This window comes from Bombyx mori, chromosome 25 (genome assembly GCF_030269925.1).
Source record: "Bombyx mori chromosome 25, ASM3026992v2".
Classification (NCBI taxonomy): domain Eukaryota; kingdom Metazoa; phylum Arthropoda; class Insecta; order Lepidoptera; family Bombycidae; genus Bombyx; species Bombyx mori.
Window position 1 is genome coordinate 14,057,073 of NC_085131.1, and position 20,843 is coordinate 14,077,915.

Consider the following 20,843-nt stretch of genomic DNA (forward strand, 5'->3'; position numbering starts at 1 on the left):
GCATATAAATGATGAATTTTCCAAGACGATGTTACAAAAAGGAATCGCTTAAGGAGACAATCTACTGCCGACCGCCGAAACTTTTTCCATTACAAATACGAGTCGAGGGCCAATCATAAATTTAAAAAAAAATCCGGACCTCGAAGGATTTTTTGTGAATAATATTTTTTAAACACGTGTTCTTTCTTCGGAGTAAGACGAAAAATCCTTTTACACTTGTATTTAAAATACACCTCCATCACTAAATATAATTAATACCGTTTTATAATCCACTAGATGATGACCGAGCTTTGCCCGTTTTTTTTTTGGTAACGCCCTCTTGTTGTTTCTTTAAGGCGGTTAGTTGCTCTCAATTAAGAAAAATAGTATTATTGTTCGCCAATAGATGTCGGGAAGAGTTGATTATATTATTGAAAACACGAATAACACAACATTTTCTGAAAATAAAACATAGCTAGATCGATTATACCTAATATTAATATACAAGAATTGCTCGTTTAAAGGTATAAGATAGTGGACATCATCATAGCGAAAGTAAATTCGTTTGTTAGTTTTCACGTCTTAACCGCTCAACTGATGATCTTAAAATTCTGGATACGCATTGTCAGGGGCACAAGAAGAAAACAGAGATAGAACTTTCATCCAAAAATAAAGTACTATTCCCGAGGGATAAAAAATTTTATTTTAGTCGGTCTTCCGACATTGCGACTCGTCCCACTGACATAAATAAATTGCAATGCGATGTCTGGAGTACAGAAAAAAGGAAAAAGGGACTTGTGGTATCATGGAGAAATTCTAATGAAAACCATCGCAGGTGGCGTTTGAGAAAGTTATGCTTTTCCCGTGACCAATTAGGTGTAGCATATTTGCATGTGTTCAATGCATAGAAAGTATTTTAGCTGCCAATCGAAGAACATACAGCACAGTATATGCAGCGTCCAAAATAAGGCCGGCTCTGTGCCTAAATAGATCGTCAAAATCTACATTAAGGCGAACGAAGTCACATGTAAGAACTAGTGTAAAACGAGACTGTTAAAAAAATAAGACAGTAAGTATATCCTAATGGGTATTTCGATAAATTTTTTTTATTGCTTTGATGTGTGGAAGAGCTCACAGCCCACCTGGTGTTAAGTGGTTACTGGAGCCCATAGACATCCACAACGTAAATGCGCCAACCACCTTGAGATATAAGTTCTAAGGTCTCAGTATAGTTACAACGGCTGCCCCACCCTTCAAACCGAAACGCGTAATGCTTCACGGCAGAAATAGGCAGGGCGGTGGTACCCACCCGCGCGGATTCACAAGAGGTCCTACCACCAGTAATCCAGGGTTTTTCTAAATATTTAAGTTTAAAGTATAAAATCGGTAAAACAATTTTATTATTATTCTATGTTATTACGTACTTAAACGTATCGATATTCGACATCTACGATGAAGGAACAACATCGTCTAATAAAAATGGAACTTGCAAATTTAGTGGGTAGGTTTATTTTGTGCTTATGTATTTATGGGTGGTATGACATTGTGAATGCGAACGAGTATGTAACAAAATCCGGTCTACTTTTGGGGGACGGGTTTTACAATATAATTGAAGGTTTAACCTCATGGTAAGTATAGGTCAAGAAAAGTGTTGACTTCACGTTGTCAGCTATGTTATTGTTAATTGTCCAAATTATTTATTTGCTTCGGAAACCATTTCAAAAATTGTGAGCCATGACTACGTGTTTCTTAGGTCAATAATTTTATCTTCTAGTATACGACAAGGTGATATTGTACATACGAGGGTACAAACTATATTTGTACTCTACGAAATTACAGCTAATTTGTTAATTAATCTTCGTGTAGACCGGCCACACGGTAAACATGAGCTAGCCGAACCGATACGCATGAAAAGGCAAAGGATTCGGCGTTTGATGATTATATATTTTTGATGTAAGTAATCCGATATATATATATGGCTGCGAAATTCAATACTAAACTAGCTGACAGTATATAGATGAATTTTACTGGAATTATATAGATTACTGAGGCTTTAATGGCATCGGGCTTATGTATAAAACTTATTTTATACATAAGCCCTTATCACTGGTGGTAGGACCTCTTGTGAGTCCGCACGGGTAGGTACCACCACCCCGCCTATTTCTGCCGTGAAGCAATAATGCGTTTCGGTTTGAAGGGGTAGCCTTTGTAACTATATTTTTTTTTTTTTTTTATTCCTACCTATGCTGATAGCCTTGAGAGGCTATTTCAGCTTCACCCTAACGTTAGTAGGTGAGCTCGCGGGGCTCAACCGGAGAGTTGCTAACACTGACCCTAGCAAGAGCAGTGCTTCGCTGAATCTACCACCGGATCGGAAACGCGACCCACTGAGAAGATCCGGCGAGAAACTCAGTGGGCTGTGTCTATGGGTTAGTTCGCTCGTCGAGCCCTTCGTCGCAAGCGACGGGTTCGACGAGGACGGTGACCGGTGCTTGTGGTGCCTAAAAGCACCGTTAATGGATCAGGAGGATCCGTAATGACGTGCTTTGGGCGACGTCGACGGTTTACCATTCGGTCTACTGGGTCGGGTATGTAATTTCCAGCGGCTACGATGAGAGGGTTCTCATGTCGTGCCGCCTTCTCAAAATGGCGCAGCGATGCCGACTGTAGATACTTACTAAAAGAGTCGAACTCCAGGTCGTCGTGGAGATCCACATTCCTAAGGAACCAAGGCGCTCCGACGGCTATCCTGCAGAATCGTGATTGAATAACCTGAAGGGATTTCAAGTTGGTGCGGGCTGCGTGAGCGAACACTACGCTTGCATACGTCATGACGGGGCGTATACAAGTTTTGTAGAGAGTTACCTTATTACGGAGGGACAGTTTGCTTCGACTACAAAGCATTGGATAGAGTCGTCCTAGAATAAACGCGGCGCGGTCGCGTACCGTTTTTATATGGGGACGGAATGTCATCCCTCTGTCGAGGGTGACGCCTAGATATTTGACCTTCGAGACCCACGGAATGGGCTGGCCAAAGAGAGTGATGGGACTAACGGCGGAGGTGTTTGCGCGCCTACTACGGAGTGGGATGCTCGAAGTGATGTTCGGAGGGCGACCCCTTTTGAAGAGCACCGCTGCGCTTTTCGTGGGGTTAATGTCTATTCGCCACTTCCGGAACCACTGTCCCATGGTGGCTACTGCGATCTGGAGTCGCCGATGAAGCAGCGACATCTTCCTACACGAGTAGTAGATAGCCGTGTCATCGGCGAAGAGCGCTAGATGGATCTCCGGAGACCGGGGTATATCATTGATATACAAACTAAATAATAACGGGGAGAGCGCGGAGCCTTGCGGGACTCCGGCGGTCAGTTGACGGGGACGAGAACGAGTTCCCTCTACTCGATATCGAAACGAACGGTTCGACAAGAAGTCTCGTATGATGAGCACGAGTCTGTCTGGCACTCCCATGTTGTACAGTTTATAAATTAAACCGTTGTGCCAGACTTTGTCGAACGCCTTCGCGATGTCGAAGAAGAGGGCGCCGGTCGGGATTTGTTTACGCCTATTTAGTCCTATCAGAATGTGCTCCGTGAGGCGGTGCACTTGTTGTACGCACGAGTGTTTAGAGCGGAATCCGAACTGTTCGTCTATGAGAATTTTGTTCGCGGTAACAAAATCCCAGCGGCGTTTCCTAAGGAGCCGTTCGTAAATTTTTCCTATCGTCTAGAGGAGACTAATCGGACGGTAACTGGAAGTTTCGTTTGTCGGTTTGCCCGGCTTATGTATACCGATAACGTCCGCTTCTTTCCACACCGCGGGAAAGATGCAGTGCGTCATAGCGGCATTTAAAATTGTAGCCAACATTGCTATCAGTTGGACTGGCAAGAGTTTTAGCGCGCGGTTGTGGATGCCGTCGGAGCCGGGTGCCTTCCTAGGTTGTAGGTTGTGGATCGCGTCTCTAACTTCGTCAGTGGTAATGGGGGGTAACGCGTCCGAGGGCGGCAGGGAAGCTCTGCGATCGACCTCCCTGTCGACTAACTCGGTGTGTTCGGGGTCCGCGTGTTGAGTGCTGGTGGTGCACTGCTCTTGCAGTGCATCGGCCAGCAGCTCAGCCTTGTCATCGTCATCGAATGCCGGTGGTTGGCCTGAAGGGCGTACGAGGGGAGGCATAGTAGCGGTAGTTTCGGATTTGAGAGTCCTAGCTAGTCGCCAGTATGCTTGGTGGGAGGGCGCGAGTTGTTCTAAATAACTATGCCAATTATCGTTACGCGCGTCGCTTAAGCGGGAGTGGACTTCGCGTTGTAGACGACGCATCCGAATCCGGTTTGAATGCGTGGGAAGACGATCGTAGGCCCGGATTGCCGCGTTCCTAACTCTTAAGAGATTCCTAAGATCGGGGGACAGTCTGATGCGGTGGAAGCTGTCCTCCACATCGACTTCTTTTGAAGATCTAATGATCGCGGAAGAGATGTGATCGGTAATGATGTTTATGGATTCGACGGTGTCCTCGGGGGATGGATTCGAATCCGGGCCGCAAGGGAGGATTGGCGGAGCGGCGTCGGCTAGGCACGTGCCCAGCTTATTCCAATCCACCATGGTCCTCGTAACAGTGACTGGGTTGTGAGGGCGACCGAGCTGCATAACGACAGGTCGGTGGTCTGAGTCGAGCTCTGACAGTGCTTCGATGGAACGTAAGCGCAGAGTTACGTTCCTAAGCAATGCCAGGTCTATAGTGCTCGGACGGAGCGCGATGTTATACGGATAACATGTTGGAGTTGGGGGACCGACTATTTCAAAGGTGAGGTCGTCTATAAACGCGTCGAGACGCCTACCGTTGACGTTTGTACGATGCAGTTCCACCTAGTGTGGTGGCAATTTAGATCGCCTGCCAGGATGACAGAGTCTCCCATGCCGAACAGTGACTCGATGTCACTGCTCAGAAGGGGTTTGTCCGGGGGGAGATAAACGGATGCGATGACGATCGGCTGGTGTCCCGTCAGCGAGATACGGCACACTGACGCCTCGATATGTAAGAGCGAGGGAGTATCGAGAGGGACAACGTGCAGGGCCCGTCTATAGTAAATGGCAGTCCCGCCTTTGGAGGCGGTGAGTCTGTCATTCCTAACCATGACGTAGTTCGCGACTTTCGGGTCGCGACGCGAGAGCTTCAGACAGGTTTCCTGCACTAATAGAATATCTACAAGATTATCGCGGAGGAATTCAAAAATTTGATCGCGTTGCCGCGCGAGTCCGTTAGCATTATAGAATGCTAACGTAAGGGAATACGGTTTTTCTCTACCTTTTTGCGCCATTGATTATCGGTAAAGATTTTATAACGTACGCGACACGGACTCGTAGACGTCCATGTGATCGAAAGCGGCCGCGAGCCGCTGTTCGGGGGTTGCCGACCTACGTATCGCGTCTGCGAACGATCGCAGACGGTCGAAGTTGACTGCGGTGACGAAGTCACGCACGAGCGCGAAGTCGTTGACGGCAGAGGGTTGCGGGGGACGGAACGCGGGCGCGGGGCGAGGTGCGAGCAGGGGCTGGGGCGCGGGGCGTGTCACGAGCGGGGGCGGGGGTGCGGTTTCCGTTCCCGCCTTCGTATACGGCAGCGGTTTTTTTCCACGCCGACACCATGGGAACTGCAGCCGGCACGAAGGCGGGTTTCGGCACTGAAGGCGCCGAAGTCTTTGGGCCGACGGTTCGGGGGGCTGGGTGGGTCGGACGTTTTCGCGGAGCCCTAGGACATCCACGGTAGTTCGCGGGGTGCCCTTGCTTAAGGCATAGGACACAGCTTGGAGGTTCGGTCGCGGTTTCCCTAACACGCGAGCAATCTAGTGTGGCGTGGTCGCCGAGGCACTTTACGCAGCGGGGGCGCGCGTGGCAATTACGAGCCGAGTGGCCGTAAAGCTGACATCTGTAGCACTGCCCGGGAGTGCCACGTTTATGGGGGGCTTCGATGGAGACCCCGGATAGGCCGCAGACTGTCGAGAGGCATGAGATCTTTTTCTTGGCCTCCGGGGTTGGCTCCAACGCGACGAGTATCATGTTGTAGGGCTGCTTGCCCCGCCCGCTGTGCATCCGATGCACACTAACTATAGGGAGTGCCTGAGCGATCAGGTCCTCCTTAACGTAGTCTATGTCTAGCTCTTTCGGTACTCCGCGTATTACTACACGGAGCTCGCGGTCCTCCTGAAGAGCATAGGTGTGGAAACCTATGTTCTCCTTTCGGAGGTATGCTGAGAGGGCCCTATGGTCGCCCGGCGTTGCGACCTTGATCTGAATCGCGACGTTACGCGCATGGGTGTAGTTGATTTTATTTGCCTGAAGGGCCTGGGAAACGCGGTTCCACGCAGTTTTTTCCTGGAGAATCAGCGGGGGCGGGGCAGCTGCTTTAGGAGCGGGCGCGGGCTTGGGACGCGGTGGCGGGGTTACGCGGCGAGCGGAGTCCGACTCCGGTGTCACGACTACCTGCGGGCGGGAGGCGGTCGCGGATTTTGTCTGCTTCGTCGTGGAGCTCCGGGACTCCACGGCGCGAGTACGCTTTTTACCGCGCGTTACGGTTTAGAACCCATCCGAAGTTCCAGGCTGAGGGCTTGACGCGGATTCGAAATCCATCTCCGATTCGGTATCGGAGCCTGAACTCGAAACGATCGAGGTCGCGACGGACGAGACGCGCGATGACGTAGTCGACGCGGGCGCGGGGGTGGGGGTAGCGCTAGGCGCTTCATGAGTCGCATCGTCGGAACGTGCGCTCGAACTTAACGCGGCGGCGGGGGGCGCGCGGCGTGCCTCCGAGGCACGTTTGAAATACGCGGCGACGGACGCGGGGGGGGGAAGGATTGCCACGGGCGGCCCTATACTCTAAGTACTCGGCCCTAATTGACGGGTACCTATCCCGGAGGAACCCGACAATATCCCTAACATCTTCTTGCTCCATTTCTTCGGTCTTCTTGCCCGGGGGGGGCGGCCCCGGGACTTTTGTTGAACTCGCCGAAAGGCGAGGCCCCGGCTAGGATTTGTAACCCCCCTGTGCTGCAGGACAGCAAGGAGCAGGGGGGGGGAATGCCTATGCCGTGAAAACGGCAATCGGCGGGGAAAAGGAAAGGAACCCGCTCGGGCTGTATAGTGCTACAGCAGGCAGAATCGCGAGCGGGGGTCTAGTCTTGAAAAAGACTGTTGTTTTGGGAAGGATTAGGAAATCGCTAGCCTGTGAGTGCCACAGGAAGCCTGAACGTAGCGATTGGTTTTGCCTTGAAAAAGGCAGTTGGTAAGGGTGGGTTCGCGGTTACAAAACTTTAGCGCACAAAAATGGACCTCGATACGCAGATCGCAAGCGACCAACGGATCGGCACGTCCGCACTACCGAATTGTACGCACGATGTATTCACGGTCACTACACTGTCGAGCACAACTGTGAGTTCAGAGACGCAGCTCGCAAGCGGGCCACGGATCGGAAAGCACGTCCGCGCACGACCGAGTCGTGAGCGAGAATGTGTAACTATACTGAGACCTTAGAAGTTATATCTCAAGGTGGGTTGCGCATTTACATTGTAGATGTCTATGGGCTCCAGTAACCACTTAACACCAGGTGGGCTGCGAGCTCGTCCACCCATCTAAGCAATAAAAAAATATAAAAAATTGTCTTAAATAACTGAATGCGTAAATTTTAAAACATCTCTATCAGCACAAACATGAGTCAAAATCTCAGTAAAATTATAGTGACTTTTTTACTGGTGGTTTTTACCAGAGCACGTGACTGGGTCGAAATATGGACAGGATGTTGTTACCTGCCCGTGCCGGCCTAACATTTATTATTTTATGTAATCCTATAAAAGCTTTTATATTATTATTTCAGTAATAATTGGCTAACGAAATCATTCGGTTTTCCTATGAACATTTTCATGAAATAAATATTGATTATAATTGTTATATAAAAAAAAATTGCAAAACGTTGATAATAAATTAAATTTCCACTCAGAATTTCAATAACGAAAATATAGCTCAGTAGAAAACATATTTTTATCTGAAAAAAATATTGTGCGGTCCTTGATTGGATTCAGTTGATTTTCTGTGGAACAGAAATTTAAGTGTAGTCAGCCAAATCATTGTTTCAAAATGAATTTTTCGAGGAAAAAAGCCTGTGCTGATTGAAAATTTAATGTTTTTGGAAACAAATGGCGTCGAACCCGCCACATAATAAAAAGATCGCAGGTTCGAGACTGTGTATGTACTACCATGCCAAGTACTTTTAAGTGAAGGAATATCGTGTAAGAAAAATCAAAAACATAATTATCAACTATCAATATTATCAAAAAACAAATAAATTGCATTATAGTTTGCGTAATTATTCGTATAAGTGGATACCACCGCCCTGCACTTATGCCGTGAAGCAGTAATGCGTTTCTATTTGAAGGGTGAGGCAGCCGTTGTACTGTATTTTTTTTTTTTTTTTTTTATTTAATTTACTTCAGATTTTAAATCCATATTACATCTTCATTACATTCCATTAACATTTCATTTATACTAAAATTAAATAAAAATAATAACTAATCTCGGACTAAAACAAAAACAATAATAATAATAATAAAAACAAAAAATCAAATAATAATAATAATAATAATAATAATAAAATATAATATAATTCTCGGTTTGCTAACGGCGAGTACTTGCATAGACATAACCAAGTGGCTAGGATTATCCATCAACAACTTGCTCTGAAATATGGTTTTCTTGATTCTGCTGTACCTTACTACCAATACCAACCTCAACCAGTTCTTGATAATGGTCATGTTACGCTCTACTGGGACCGATCTATTATCACGGATAGGTATATTGTTGCCAATAAACCTGATATTGTGATAATAGATCGATCTGCGCGTCGAGCAGTGTTGGTTGATGTCACCATTCCTCATGACGAGAACCTCGTGAAGGCAGAAAAGGACAAATTAATAAAATATTTAGACCTGGCCCACGAGACTACCGCCATGTGGCTTGTTGATTCAACCATCATTGTTCCAATAGTTGTATCGGTACACGGCTTGATAGCGAAAAGTTTCGATCAACATCTTAAGAAACTTTCGTTATCCAGCTGGGTTAAGGGCCTAATACAGAAAGCAGTTATCCTCGATACTGCACGCATTGTGAGGAGGTTTCTCACTCTGGAGTCCTAACCACTGGTGGCTTGTGTCGTAGACACCGCCATCAGCGGCAATCTATTTTTATATAGTGTTTTTTAAAAATTGTATTTTTAATATCTTTTTTAAAAAATATTATGTAATTAATAAGATTTTAAATAAATATAAATAAATAATAATAATAATAAAACAAAAACTCTAAATTAACATGAAAACTACCTTAACCTAAAGGCTGGTTTGGATCCAGAGTGCTCAAAATGCACACGTGTCCAGTGTTGCATTATTGGGCAGTCCAGATCCATCCGTGAGGATAAAGCTAAGACTTAGAACTCATGTCGGCTTCGGTATTTACGTGGTAGATAAGCTGCGGTACCCACTTATCACCAGGTGACCATGATTCATGAACTCGTCTACCCATCTAAGGAATAAAACAACTGCGACGTTGATGATATTCCAAAGTTTTTCGTCAGTTCCACCCAGTATCTCCCGGTCTCACCAAAAGTATTTCATTAGCTATTACACACCGGCAAATATTGAACTGTAATTATAACTGAGCTGAAATCTTACAATTCGTGACTTCGAGTTTCTATATTTTTATATTTATGTTACATTACATACGTGCAGTACTTAGCTTAAATTTTCTAATTTTTTTTTGTTATCTTGTGGATACCCAATCAGTGCTACCATCATTCCAATATGCGGGATCGCATTGTGAAGTGAAAATGCAATCAGTCTAAGTTATTAAACTCTCTCTAAAACAAAAATTACTACAAAAAACAATACATGGTACTTCTGCATACCCGAACAAGCCCACAGATCGTCTGAAGAACAAATAACAAAATTAAGTTAATACAACGCCTGAGCTTTACAAATAAAAGCAAAATACGCGCACCAAATTCAAGATAAGTTTCTCGATAAATCTTTGAGACGTGGAGAAACAAAGTTTTATATGTACACATATTTTGAGCCGGCTAAATGGATTGGCGTTCCCAGCAGACCGGTTAGGTCGACGCGGTCACCGCAGAACGGCCTGTGGATCTAGCGTTTATGTCATCTCTGAAGTCTGGATTCTGTGATTTAATGTAAATACCTACATACGAGTACATACGTCGGAACGCTTTCTATATAATACTAGCTGACCCGGCAGACTTCGTAGGGCCTCAATCGATAAATAAAAGACCTAAACTTTTATATAAAATAAACTTAAAACAAACAAAAGAAATCTGTACGACGGGAATTGTTACTTTTATTTAATTCCGAGCATTTTCATATTTATCTACCTTTTAAACCTTCTCTGGTCTTCCACAAATAATTCAAGACCAAAATTATCCAAATCGGTCCAGCCGTTCTCGAGTTTTAGCGAGACTAACGAACAGCAATTCATTTTTATGTATATAGATTTCACCTAAATTTCGATTATTTTCGATGCATCTTTCTAAATTAATAAATACACTAGATAATGAATGGTATTTTTTTTGTTGAAAAATGGTGTTTTTTAGAAATTATATTGAAATACAAATGACATGTCGATAAAATGATGCAATATGAATAATGTTTTTCGATCTTATCGACAAAATAATAAAAAAATATTAACTGGATACTTAAAGAAAAAAATCAAAATTATCGATAAAGTTGATTATTGAGAACACGAATAAAAAAACATTTTCTGAAAATAAATCGTAGCTAGATCGATTTATCGCCCCCGAAATCCCCTGTATACTAAATTTTATGTAAATCGTTGGAGCCGTTTCCGAGATTCAGATTACATATATACCTATATATATACAAGAATTTCTCGTTTAAAGATATATGATAAGATACACGATATAAACACAATAAATATTAATTCTTTAACTACGAAATAGTCTTTTAGTGTACATCTTATTATTATTATACCTTTAAACGAGTAGAAAAAAACCTAAGAGAACCTAAGAAGTCAGATGATCATGAGCCAACATACTCTTTAAACAAAATTTGAACTGCCTCTTGGGTATTGTTTTTTTTCCTGCCAAGAAGCTATCCAAACTTCGAAAAAAGTAGAAGTCTGTCGGCACAACGTGTCGTGAGTACGGTCGATGATGCAAAACTTCTCACCCTAGTTATTGTAGCTTAGAGCCCGTGTTTTGTGCCGTATGAGGTTGAGCGTTGTCGTTTAGGAGCAGCGGGGACGAACGAATAACCAAAACAGGCCGGAGATTCGTAAGCTTCTCCATCACAATAATGCTCATAATAAATCTCTGCAATGCTGGATTAAGAAGCTGTGATGAGTGATGAATTCTACCGCAACTAGACCACCACACCACACCAGACCACACCAGACCACAGTGACCATAACGTTTTTAGGGCTAAGCTTTCGTTTGGGGCATTGCTAAGGTGCTAAACTAACTTGTAGGTGGTGGAGGTGTAACTAACATGATGACCGCTTATGGTTATCAAAACGAATTCATTTTTCATCGCAAGTAACAATGTGACTCAAAGTCCCTTCGTTTCCGTGTCTGTTGAGAAACGCAAGGCATACCTTCTTTTTTTTATTGCTTAGGTTGGTGGACGAGCTCACAGCCCACCTGGTGTTAAGCGGTTACTGGAGCCCATAGACATCTACAACGTAAATGCGCCACCCACCTTGATATATAAGTTCTAAGGTCTCAAGTATAGTTACAACGGCTGCCACACCCTTCAAACCGAAACGCATTACTGCTTCACGGCAGAAATAGGCATGGTGGTGGTACCTATCCGTGCGGATTCACAAGAGGTCCTACCACGAGTGAAAGCTGTTAAAATAGCGTATTAAAAATAAAGTCACTCGCGATGAACCGTGAAAAATCGTAACATTACAAATCGTATTATGTTTCCAATCGAGCGTATTTCAAAAACAAACAACTTGATTTATTTATTCGGGCACTAAATTGGTTTCTGCTTAATTTAATTTAAATCAGACGCTAGACGACCGAGCTTTCGTTATAAAACGCGAAGGTCGAATCAGCCATCATCGGACCTTGAGTGATATGTGACTTACCAACTGTTATAAAACATATTATTATGTCAGGTTAAGGACGATAAGAATATATAAATATTTAAAACGCTTTTTATAGAAAATCCAACAAAAAAATAGAAAATAAATTTGAATTAAAAATAGTGTAAGAAAAAATGATTTTATTGTAAAAAAAGGGTGGGGTGCATGGTATCAGTATTTACAAATATTTTATGAACAGATATGAGTTGAAGGGTTATTTTGATAATACCCTGAAAAGCACCCCACGCTTTTTTTACAATAAAATCTTCTTTTTTTTCTTACACTATTTTTAATTCAAATTTACTAAAATTTATTTTCTATTTTTTAGTTGAACTTTCTATAAAAGCATGGGGAGCTTGCACAAAGTAAAATGAAATATACTCACTTATAACAGTAAAATTGATTCTCAAATTCCTTGTCGGGGAGTTCTTGAAGTCAACTCTGCAGCGATAGACTCCTGCGTCCGTGGAGACAACGCTGTCGACGAACAACACTGCCGGAGAAGCGGCTGCTCGGAAATAAGCTCTGGAACCAAACCCCGACGGAGACGACCAGAGCTTGGGCTGATTTGCGAGGCGACCCCGCACGTCGTAACTAAAAAAATAGGGATTATCACAAAATGGCCTCTGCATCTACGCCCCTTGACTACGGGGTTAAACTAATCAGAATATCGACAATTTTTCTTGTAAAGGCTTTATAAACTACAAGCGGCCCGCTCCGGCTCCGCTCGGGTTTTTAACTAAAATTTCAACGATATTTAACGTTTTATTTTTTTAAATCAAGGAACACTTATTGCGGCATAACTATAATAGTTAGACATATGCTGTCGTGACACTTTTTGTAAATAATAATGCGTTCTACAAAGTCGCAGTACATTATTTTATTCTATCATCAGTAATTTTCGCAGGGCACGCGATTTAAACAATATTTTAGGTAATTTTTTTACACCTTGGGTTACATTATTGGAGTTTTAGTAAGGATCCCTAATTTTTTTCAAGAAATACTATAGCCTATGTCACTCGGAAATAGTGTAGCTTCCAAACAGTGAAAGATTTTTTCAAATACAAACAAACAAACAAATCTTTCCTCTTTATAATATTAGTACAGAAGTATAGATTTAAAACGACTACTACAGTTTAATCTTCAGTCATCCATGATCTCTAGAACTAGAAAATAATTTATAATCGAAACGTCGAGAACAATAATAAGAAAATAATACACGCGAAATTACATCGTAATAGTAGTTTTAATGAAACGATTTAATTACGACTGACAACCGATGGAGATATTGACTTCAATTTGTTATTATTTTGAAAGCACTCAAGCTGGTTTGTAAGTAAAGTTACATATTTAACAAAAAGAACGAAATTCGGTGACAAACAGACCTGAAAATTATATTGAACTGTTTTGTCTTTGCCTATTTATAACCGATACAGAGTGAGGAATATAATATCAATTTTGAAGTTTATCGATTAATCAGACTAAAGCCCAAATCGTATCAAGTGTCTATAAAATTACTGAATGTAGAGTCTAGTAAACTAAACGTGTGTGCAAATCGCAAATGCACAACCTTGAGATGATTCCGTGATTTTTACAGTAAAGAGCGGCTATATTATGCCCCTGACTGGCTAAATGTCATCAGAGCCGTATGCTCATCTGTCTACAAGGTTAATAAAAACATCTTTAGACAATCGAGAACGGGGTCGATTCTTACTACCTGAAATAGCAACATACGTACAGATTACGCTCCCAAATATAATTTTTGCCACATACCATCCGGCTATGGAATCAAATGCCTTCCGTGATACTTTTTGTTCGTTGTATCACATTAGACTTCCAACGAGGTATGATAAGACTACTCAGTGGCAACCAGCGATTTGACTCTACTGATGGCATTGTTTATATCCATGAGTGACGGTAACCACTGACCTGTAGGTAGGCTATATACTTGTTTGCCTTTAAAATAAATAAAATAAGACTTCCAGTGCCCAGTACGTCTATCAAAAACGTCATATAAATCTCAGCCAAGCTTGTAGAAGAAAAAAAATCGGTTGTCTGTAAAGTCGGTTTACTGACGATAGTTGAACGTATAACGTCATAAGAAAATACTAATGGAATGGTTTCATTTTTCAATTATCGCAAATATCGTTGCTATAAACAATTGACACCACATTCACTTTTCACTGAACTTCATACTTGACGAAAACATGTAAATTTATAATTGTATAGCAGCTGTCCACGCGGATGCATCGCTCACTCAAGTCGCCTCAGAGCGAGGTAACGCCGCATGAGTCATGTTTTTTCGTGCGTGCAGCCGGCTCTATCGAATTAGAAGACGTTTTCTTGTCAAAAACTTAAGAATAAATTAGTAAGATAAATATTACGAAATATACCTATAAAGAGGCTCTCCATCAGTCTCCTTAAACCACAAGACCATGGAGACGTGATCTTCTGCGGCCAGGGGCTGGATGTCGCAGGGCAATGAAGCTTTCTTCCCTAGCACTCCCTGCGCGTGCGCCGTTGGTACTGTAACAATACACTAAATTCAGAAACATAATAATTAAGTAGAATCAACCTTAAGATCAGAGACGGTAGAGTACCAGAGAGAGAGAGAGGGAGAGTCTATCTCGGTCGCAGTAATCTGGAAGTATCTAAGCAGCTACCAGCGTCAAAAACAAACTGTGGATATTTCATTTTAATGCACCAAACCAGCGTACGGAGCCCATATCCCAGACAGTGTCAAGCTGCTACCAGATTCCATAAATCTCGTCATCTTAGAAAGTTATCTTATAAGAGAAAGCTCCAAACAAAACAATCTAAAAACGAGTAAGAGATGTTGACTGAATTAAAATGATCCAATCACTCTCTTTGTGTATATATAGGTAAATATTATAATCACGATTGATCTTGGCCACGAGGCCAAGGACCGCAGCAGATGGAGAACAGTTGTACATGAGAGAGTGATGCAGCAGGCGAGTCACGACCCTCTGTAATGAGGAGAGCGATGCAAGGAGGGGACTCTATAATTAAATAAAACCTAGTAGCAGTATGCATGAAGTCGTCGTGGCCTAAAGGATAAGACGTCCGGTGCATTCGTTGTTGCGATGCATCGGTGTTCGAATCCCGCTGGCGGGTACCAATTTTCTTAATGAAATATGTACTTAACAAATGTTCACGATTGACTTCCACGGTGAAGGAATAACATCGTGCAATAAAAATCAAACCCGCAAAATTATAATTTGCGTGATCACTGGTGGTAAGACCTCTTGTGAGTCCGCACGGGTAGGTACCACCGCCCTGCCTATTTCTGCCGTGAAGCAGAAATGCGTTTCGGTTTGAAGGGTGGGGTAGCCGTTGTAGCTATACTGCGACCTTAGAACTTATATCTCAAGGTGGGTGGCGCATTTACGTTGTACATGTCTATGGGCTCCAGTAACCACTTAACACCAGGTGGGCTGTGAGCTCACCCACCCTTCAAAGCACAAAAAAAAAACAGCTGACTGTAACCTAGCATTACTGGTGAGTGACGCTTACTATTCACCATCAAGTGAACCGTATGCTCGTCTGCCCGCATAGACAAACGAAATAAAAATAGTAAATCGAACACTTTCATAACAACGTATGATGTCATATTGTGTGGCTAATGTGTATTATATTTGTGTTATCTATAGTTCAGTCTTTAGCTATTTTGGATTTCATTGACGTCCCACGTAGTCTTCTTTTTCTCCACCTTATCCCACTAGGTGGGGTCGGCACAGCTAATTTTTCACTTCTATTCTCTTCTATCAGCCGTCATCTCAACACTCACTCCTCTCTCTCTCATATCGTCTTTCACACACTCCATCCATGTCTTCTTCGGTCGACCTCTTCTACCTTGCACTACCATTTCCATACATCTCCTAGTCACATGCATGTTCTCTCTACGCATCACATATCCATACCACCCTAACCGTCCGCTCCTTAATTTGTTTCTTACCGGAGCCACTTTCACACTTCCTCTGATATACTCATTCGTGACGTCCCACGTAGTGAAGCTTCAAATAAACTATGATCACATGTTAACGTGTATTGTTTTGTGTGGTACCCACTGAAGCGTGACGTCTCTATTACGTGACGGTTCGCACGGTGTCGCGTGTCATTATCGATTTTCGCTGTGAGATCTGTGCTCACAGGGATCTTATTACTGAAATACTAATTGGGTAAAACACTAGATATTTTGGGAAGCTGCTTAAATAAATTAAAGGATAAATAAACATATTTATTTCTTCGACGGTAATTAGTTGTGTGGTGCCTACAATAGCACCACACGATTTCTTCCCCTAGGTGTTGGGGAAGTACGGTGACCATCCGTACAGTTTTTGGCAGGACAGTGCTCTTTTTTTAAGACGCTTTCCTTTTTTTTTGAAGCATAGTCCTCTATTTTATTTATTTGTACTGTTTCTCAAAGACATTTCAATTAAGTTTTTACTAAAAATGTATAATAATTAAGTTCGATCAGCTTCGACTGAATATGGGCCATATTATATGGTCATTGTTTTGTAATAACTGATCTCGTGTTAATAAACGTATTAATGTTTTCTGTAGGTTTTTTTGCTCCTTGTCCTGTTTTTTGAAACAAAAATAATGGTCACCGTACGTAGAAGGCCAGTAAAGGAGAACGCGCAGCTGCCTTTACTGGGTGTTCAATGAACCTACTGCTATCGACCAAATTCAGTGGTGGCACAAAACATTGTAAGCCCCCACAAGTAGGTACCATCACTCGAACTACTTTTGCCGGAAAGTAGTCATGCGTATCGGTTTTCGTGGTGGAACTGTCAGTGGCAGAGGCATTAACACTGTAATAGATCCGGTACTATGGGTAACCATTTATTACCAAGTAGTATACATTTATTCATAACATAAAAATTACCAATAATTTTTTATTTCTTAGAAGGGTAGACGAGCTCACAGCCCACCCAGTAAAAACTTGTGTGTCTACACTTCTACGACGTAAATGCGCCACCCACCTTACATTTACCTTACCTTACCGGTAACCACTTAACACCAGGTGGGCCGTGAGCTGGTTCACACAAAGAAGCAATAAAAAAATTAATTAAAAAAATGTAGAGTTTAATTTGTAGAGCGTCTAGACATGCTCACGTTTGGTAGTCTATAAACAATTTGCTAAAATACAACATATTTATTTACATGGAGTTTTGTTTGTCTACAAATGTAGGCTTCAACAAAAGTTTAATAACACAAAACGTTTCACAGAATCAAATCGAATTGAATTAACATTTTCAAAGCTTCAGAAACAAAATTAAACTTATTACCAAACAAGAACAGAGTTGTTTTATATTATTTTAATATTGAACCGAATATTATAACACTGTGAAGTAATGTTATATGATAACTCGACTTGAACTAATTACAGGCGTATGTGTGTATATTTAAACTAAATTATTCATTAATTTGCCAAACTTTCCGCCCGCACTGAATTGTTAACTATGTATAAATTTACAGAATGTAGCAGTATATTAATAGTTTTAATATTACATTTGATGTTTTTAAATAATTTGAAACCAATTTTTTATCTGTCGGAGACGGTCATTAGTTTGGTAACAAAACAAAACGCAGCACGATTCCCGAGAGGTGACAACACGATCGCGATGTCGTCGAAACTCGGCCAACTTCGTACTACGATAAAGCCTAGCCGATGGAAGTTCGCATAGACGCCATCACACCAACCAGCCTTCTTGAAGCGCAGTACCGTCCTAAGAACTGTCATTCGGTTTCCTTTAGTAACGTCAAGAGAAGATTTCTAAATTGTTCTAAGATAATAAACGTGGAGTGCGTTCGGGCGAGGCGCGAGTGCGCCAGGCATCGCCGCCGCCGCCTGCCGCGGCGCAACGATCCAGTTGCGTTCGCGGCGGCAGAGGCCCGGCTGCACGCCGCATTTCGCGTCGCACAGAGGGCACTGCAGCTGGCCATCAGAAGAGCCAAGGATCAACACATGGAGGGTCTCCTGGAGACGCTGGATGAGGATCCGTGGGGGCGGCCCTATCATATGGTGCGCAATAAAATGCGCCCATGGGCCCCCCCGATCACGGAGCGTCTCCAGCCTCAGCAGCTGCGGGACATCGTCTCGGCGCTGTTCCCGCAGGAGCGGGAGGGATTTGTCGCGCCCGCTATGGACTCGCCGCCGGAATACGACGGCGAAGTCCCTGCCGAGGTGCCCCATATAACGGGGGCGGAGCTCCGTGTGGCCGTGCGCAAAATGTGCGCGAAGGACACTGCACCCGGCCCGGACGGTGTCCATGGCCGGGTTTGGGCCTTGGCTCTTGGTGCCCTGGGGGACCGACTCTTGAGGCTTTACAACTCCTGCCTCGAGACGGGACGGTTTCCTTCATCGTGGAGGACGGGCAGACTCGTGCTGTTGAGAAAGGAGGGGCGCCCGGCGGATACTGCTGCCGGGTACCGTCCCATCGTGTTGCTGGATGAGGTGGGCAAGCTGCTGGAACGCATTCTGGCAGCCCGCATCATCCAGCATCTGGTCAGGGTGGGACCCGATCTGTCGGCGGAGCAATATGGCTTCCGAGAGGGCCGCTCAACGGTAGACGCGATCCTTCGCGTGCGGGCCCTCTCGGATGAGGCCGTTTCCGGGGGTGGGGTGGCTTTGGCGGTGTCACTCGATATCGCCAATGCGTTCAACACCCTGCCCTGGTCCGTGATAGGGGGGGCGCTGGAACGACACGGAGTGCCCCCCTACCTTCGCCGGCTGGTGGGTTCCTACTTGGAAGACAGATCGGTCACGTGTACCGGACACGGTGGGATCGTGCACCGGTTCCCGGTCGTGCGCGGTGTTCCACAGGGGTCGGTGCTCGGCCCTCTTTTGTGGAATATCGGGTATGACTGGGTGCTGAGGGGTGCCCTCCTCCCGGGCCTGAGCGTAATCTGTTACGCAGACGACACGTTGGTCGTGGCCCGGGGGGGGAGTTTTGCTGAGTCTGCCCGTCTTGCTACGGCTGGGGTGGCGCATGTCGTCGGCAAAATCAGGAGATTGGGCCTCGACGTGGCGCTCAGTAAATCCGAGGCCATGTGGTTCCACAGGCCCCGGAGAGTGCCACCTGTCGATGCCCATATCGTGGTTGGAGGCGTCCGTATCGGGGTCGGGGTGCAGTTGAAGTACCTCGGCCTCATTCTAGACAGTCGTTGGACCTTCCGTGCTCACTTTCAGAATCTGGTCCCTCGTTTGTTGGGGGTGGCCGGCGCGTTAAGCCGGCTCCTTCCCAATGTTGGGGGGCCTGACCAGGTGACGCGCCGTCTCTATACAGGGGTGGTGCGATCAATGGCCCTATACGGGGCGCCCGTGTGGGGCCAGTCCCTGGCCGTGGGGGTAGCGAAGCTGCTGCAACGGCCGCAACGCACCATCGCGGTCAGGGTCATCCGTGGTTATCGCACCATCTCTTTCGAGGCGGCGTGTGTACTGGCTGGGACGCCGCCTTGGGTCCTGGAGGCGGAGGCGCTCGCTGCTGACTATCAGTGGCGGGCTGACCTTCGTGTACGGGGCGTGGCGCGTCCCAGCCCCAGTGTGGTCAGAGCGCGGAGGGCCCAATCTCGGCGGTCCGTACTGGAGTCATGGTCTAGACGGCTGGCCGATCCTTCGGCTGGTCGTAGGACCGTCGAGGCGATTCGCCCGGTTCTTGTGAACTGGGTGAATCGTGACAGAGGACGCCTCACTTTCCGGCTCACGCAGGTGCTCACTGGGCATGGTTGCTTCGGTGAGTTCCTGCACCGGATCGGAGCCGAGCCGACGGCAGAGTGCCACCATTGTGGTTGCGACTTGGACACGGCGGAGCACACGCTCGTCGCCTGCCCCGCATGGGAGGGGTGGCGCCGTGTCCTCGTCGCAAAAATAGGAAACGACTTGTCGTTGCCGAGTGTTGTGGCATCGATGCTCGGTGACGACGAGTCGTGGAAGGCGATGCTCGACTTCTGCGAGTGCACCATCTCGCAGAAGGAGGCGGCGGGGCGCGTGAGAGACGCACAGGCCCGCCGCCGTCGAGCGGGGGCCAGGGAGGCGGATATCGCCCAAGCCCTGGCCCTCTAAGTGTTTCGGGTCCCCTCACATGTCGGCCTGGGGACCGGCGAAGGGGGCCTAAGAAGACGACGTGCAAGCTGCTCTGCACGCGTTTTATGCATGAGCATCCGGGTGATGGAAGGCCGGCTATCCTCAACCCACGCTGGTTCTGACCCAGCGGGGTATTCCGTAGGATAGACCATTCTAACCGGCGCCATCTAGGCGGGCTTCGGATAGCCTGCCGACCGAGAGGGCTGGTGGTCGTGGCGCCGACGATCGCCAGTCCGGCGTCCCGAGGGGGAGGGTGATGGGAGAGATGTGCTCCGCACTAAACGCTTCACTTTCCCCCCTTTGCCTTTTCATGAGTTTTGTCTCATGCGAGGTTTGGACGTTGGTTGTTGAGAGACAGGAGGTTTTAGTCGGTTCGACTCCGACATGCCCCGCCCTTCATCCCCAGTGAAGGGCGGAAGTCCGGCGATTTCCTCCTGACAAAAAAAAAAAAAAAAAAAGATAATAAACGTGTTGTGTTTACTCAATATTTCTCTTAACTCGATCACCCTATTCGCCCCTATGACGTTAGTGTTCATAATGCGGTTTCTCCGACATATGTATTTTTTTTTATTGCTTAGATGGGTGGACGAACTCACAGCCC

The 20,843-nt window shown here is 45.2% G+C and overlaps 1 protein-coding gene across 1 annotated transcript in view; it reads right to left on the minus strand.

The window, feature by feature from the left end:
* LOC101743213 (nephrin) overlaps positions 1 to 20,843 on the minus strand; it is a 133,830-nt gene that overhangs the window by 52,443 nt on the left and 60,544 nt on the right. The window contains exons 2-3 of the mRNA XM_012688614.4: positions 14,526 to 14,658; positions 12,518 to 12,726 (exon numbers count right to left, since the gene is read on the minus strand). Coding sequence (XP_012544068.1) covers positions 12,518 to 12,726; positions 14,526 to 14,658 — 342 coding nt within the window. The remainder of the gene's footprint in view (positions 1 to 12,517; positions 12,727 to 14,525; positions 14,659 to 20,843) is intronic.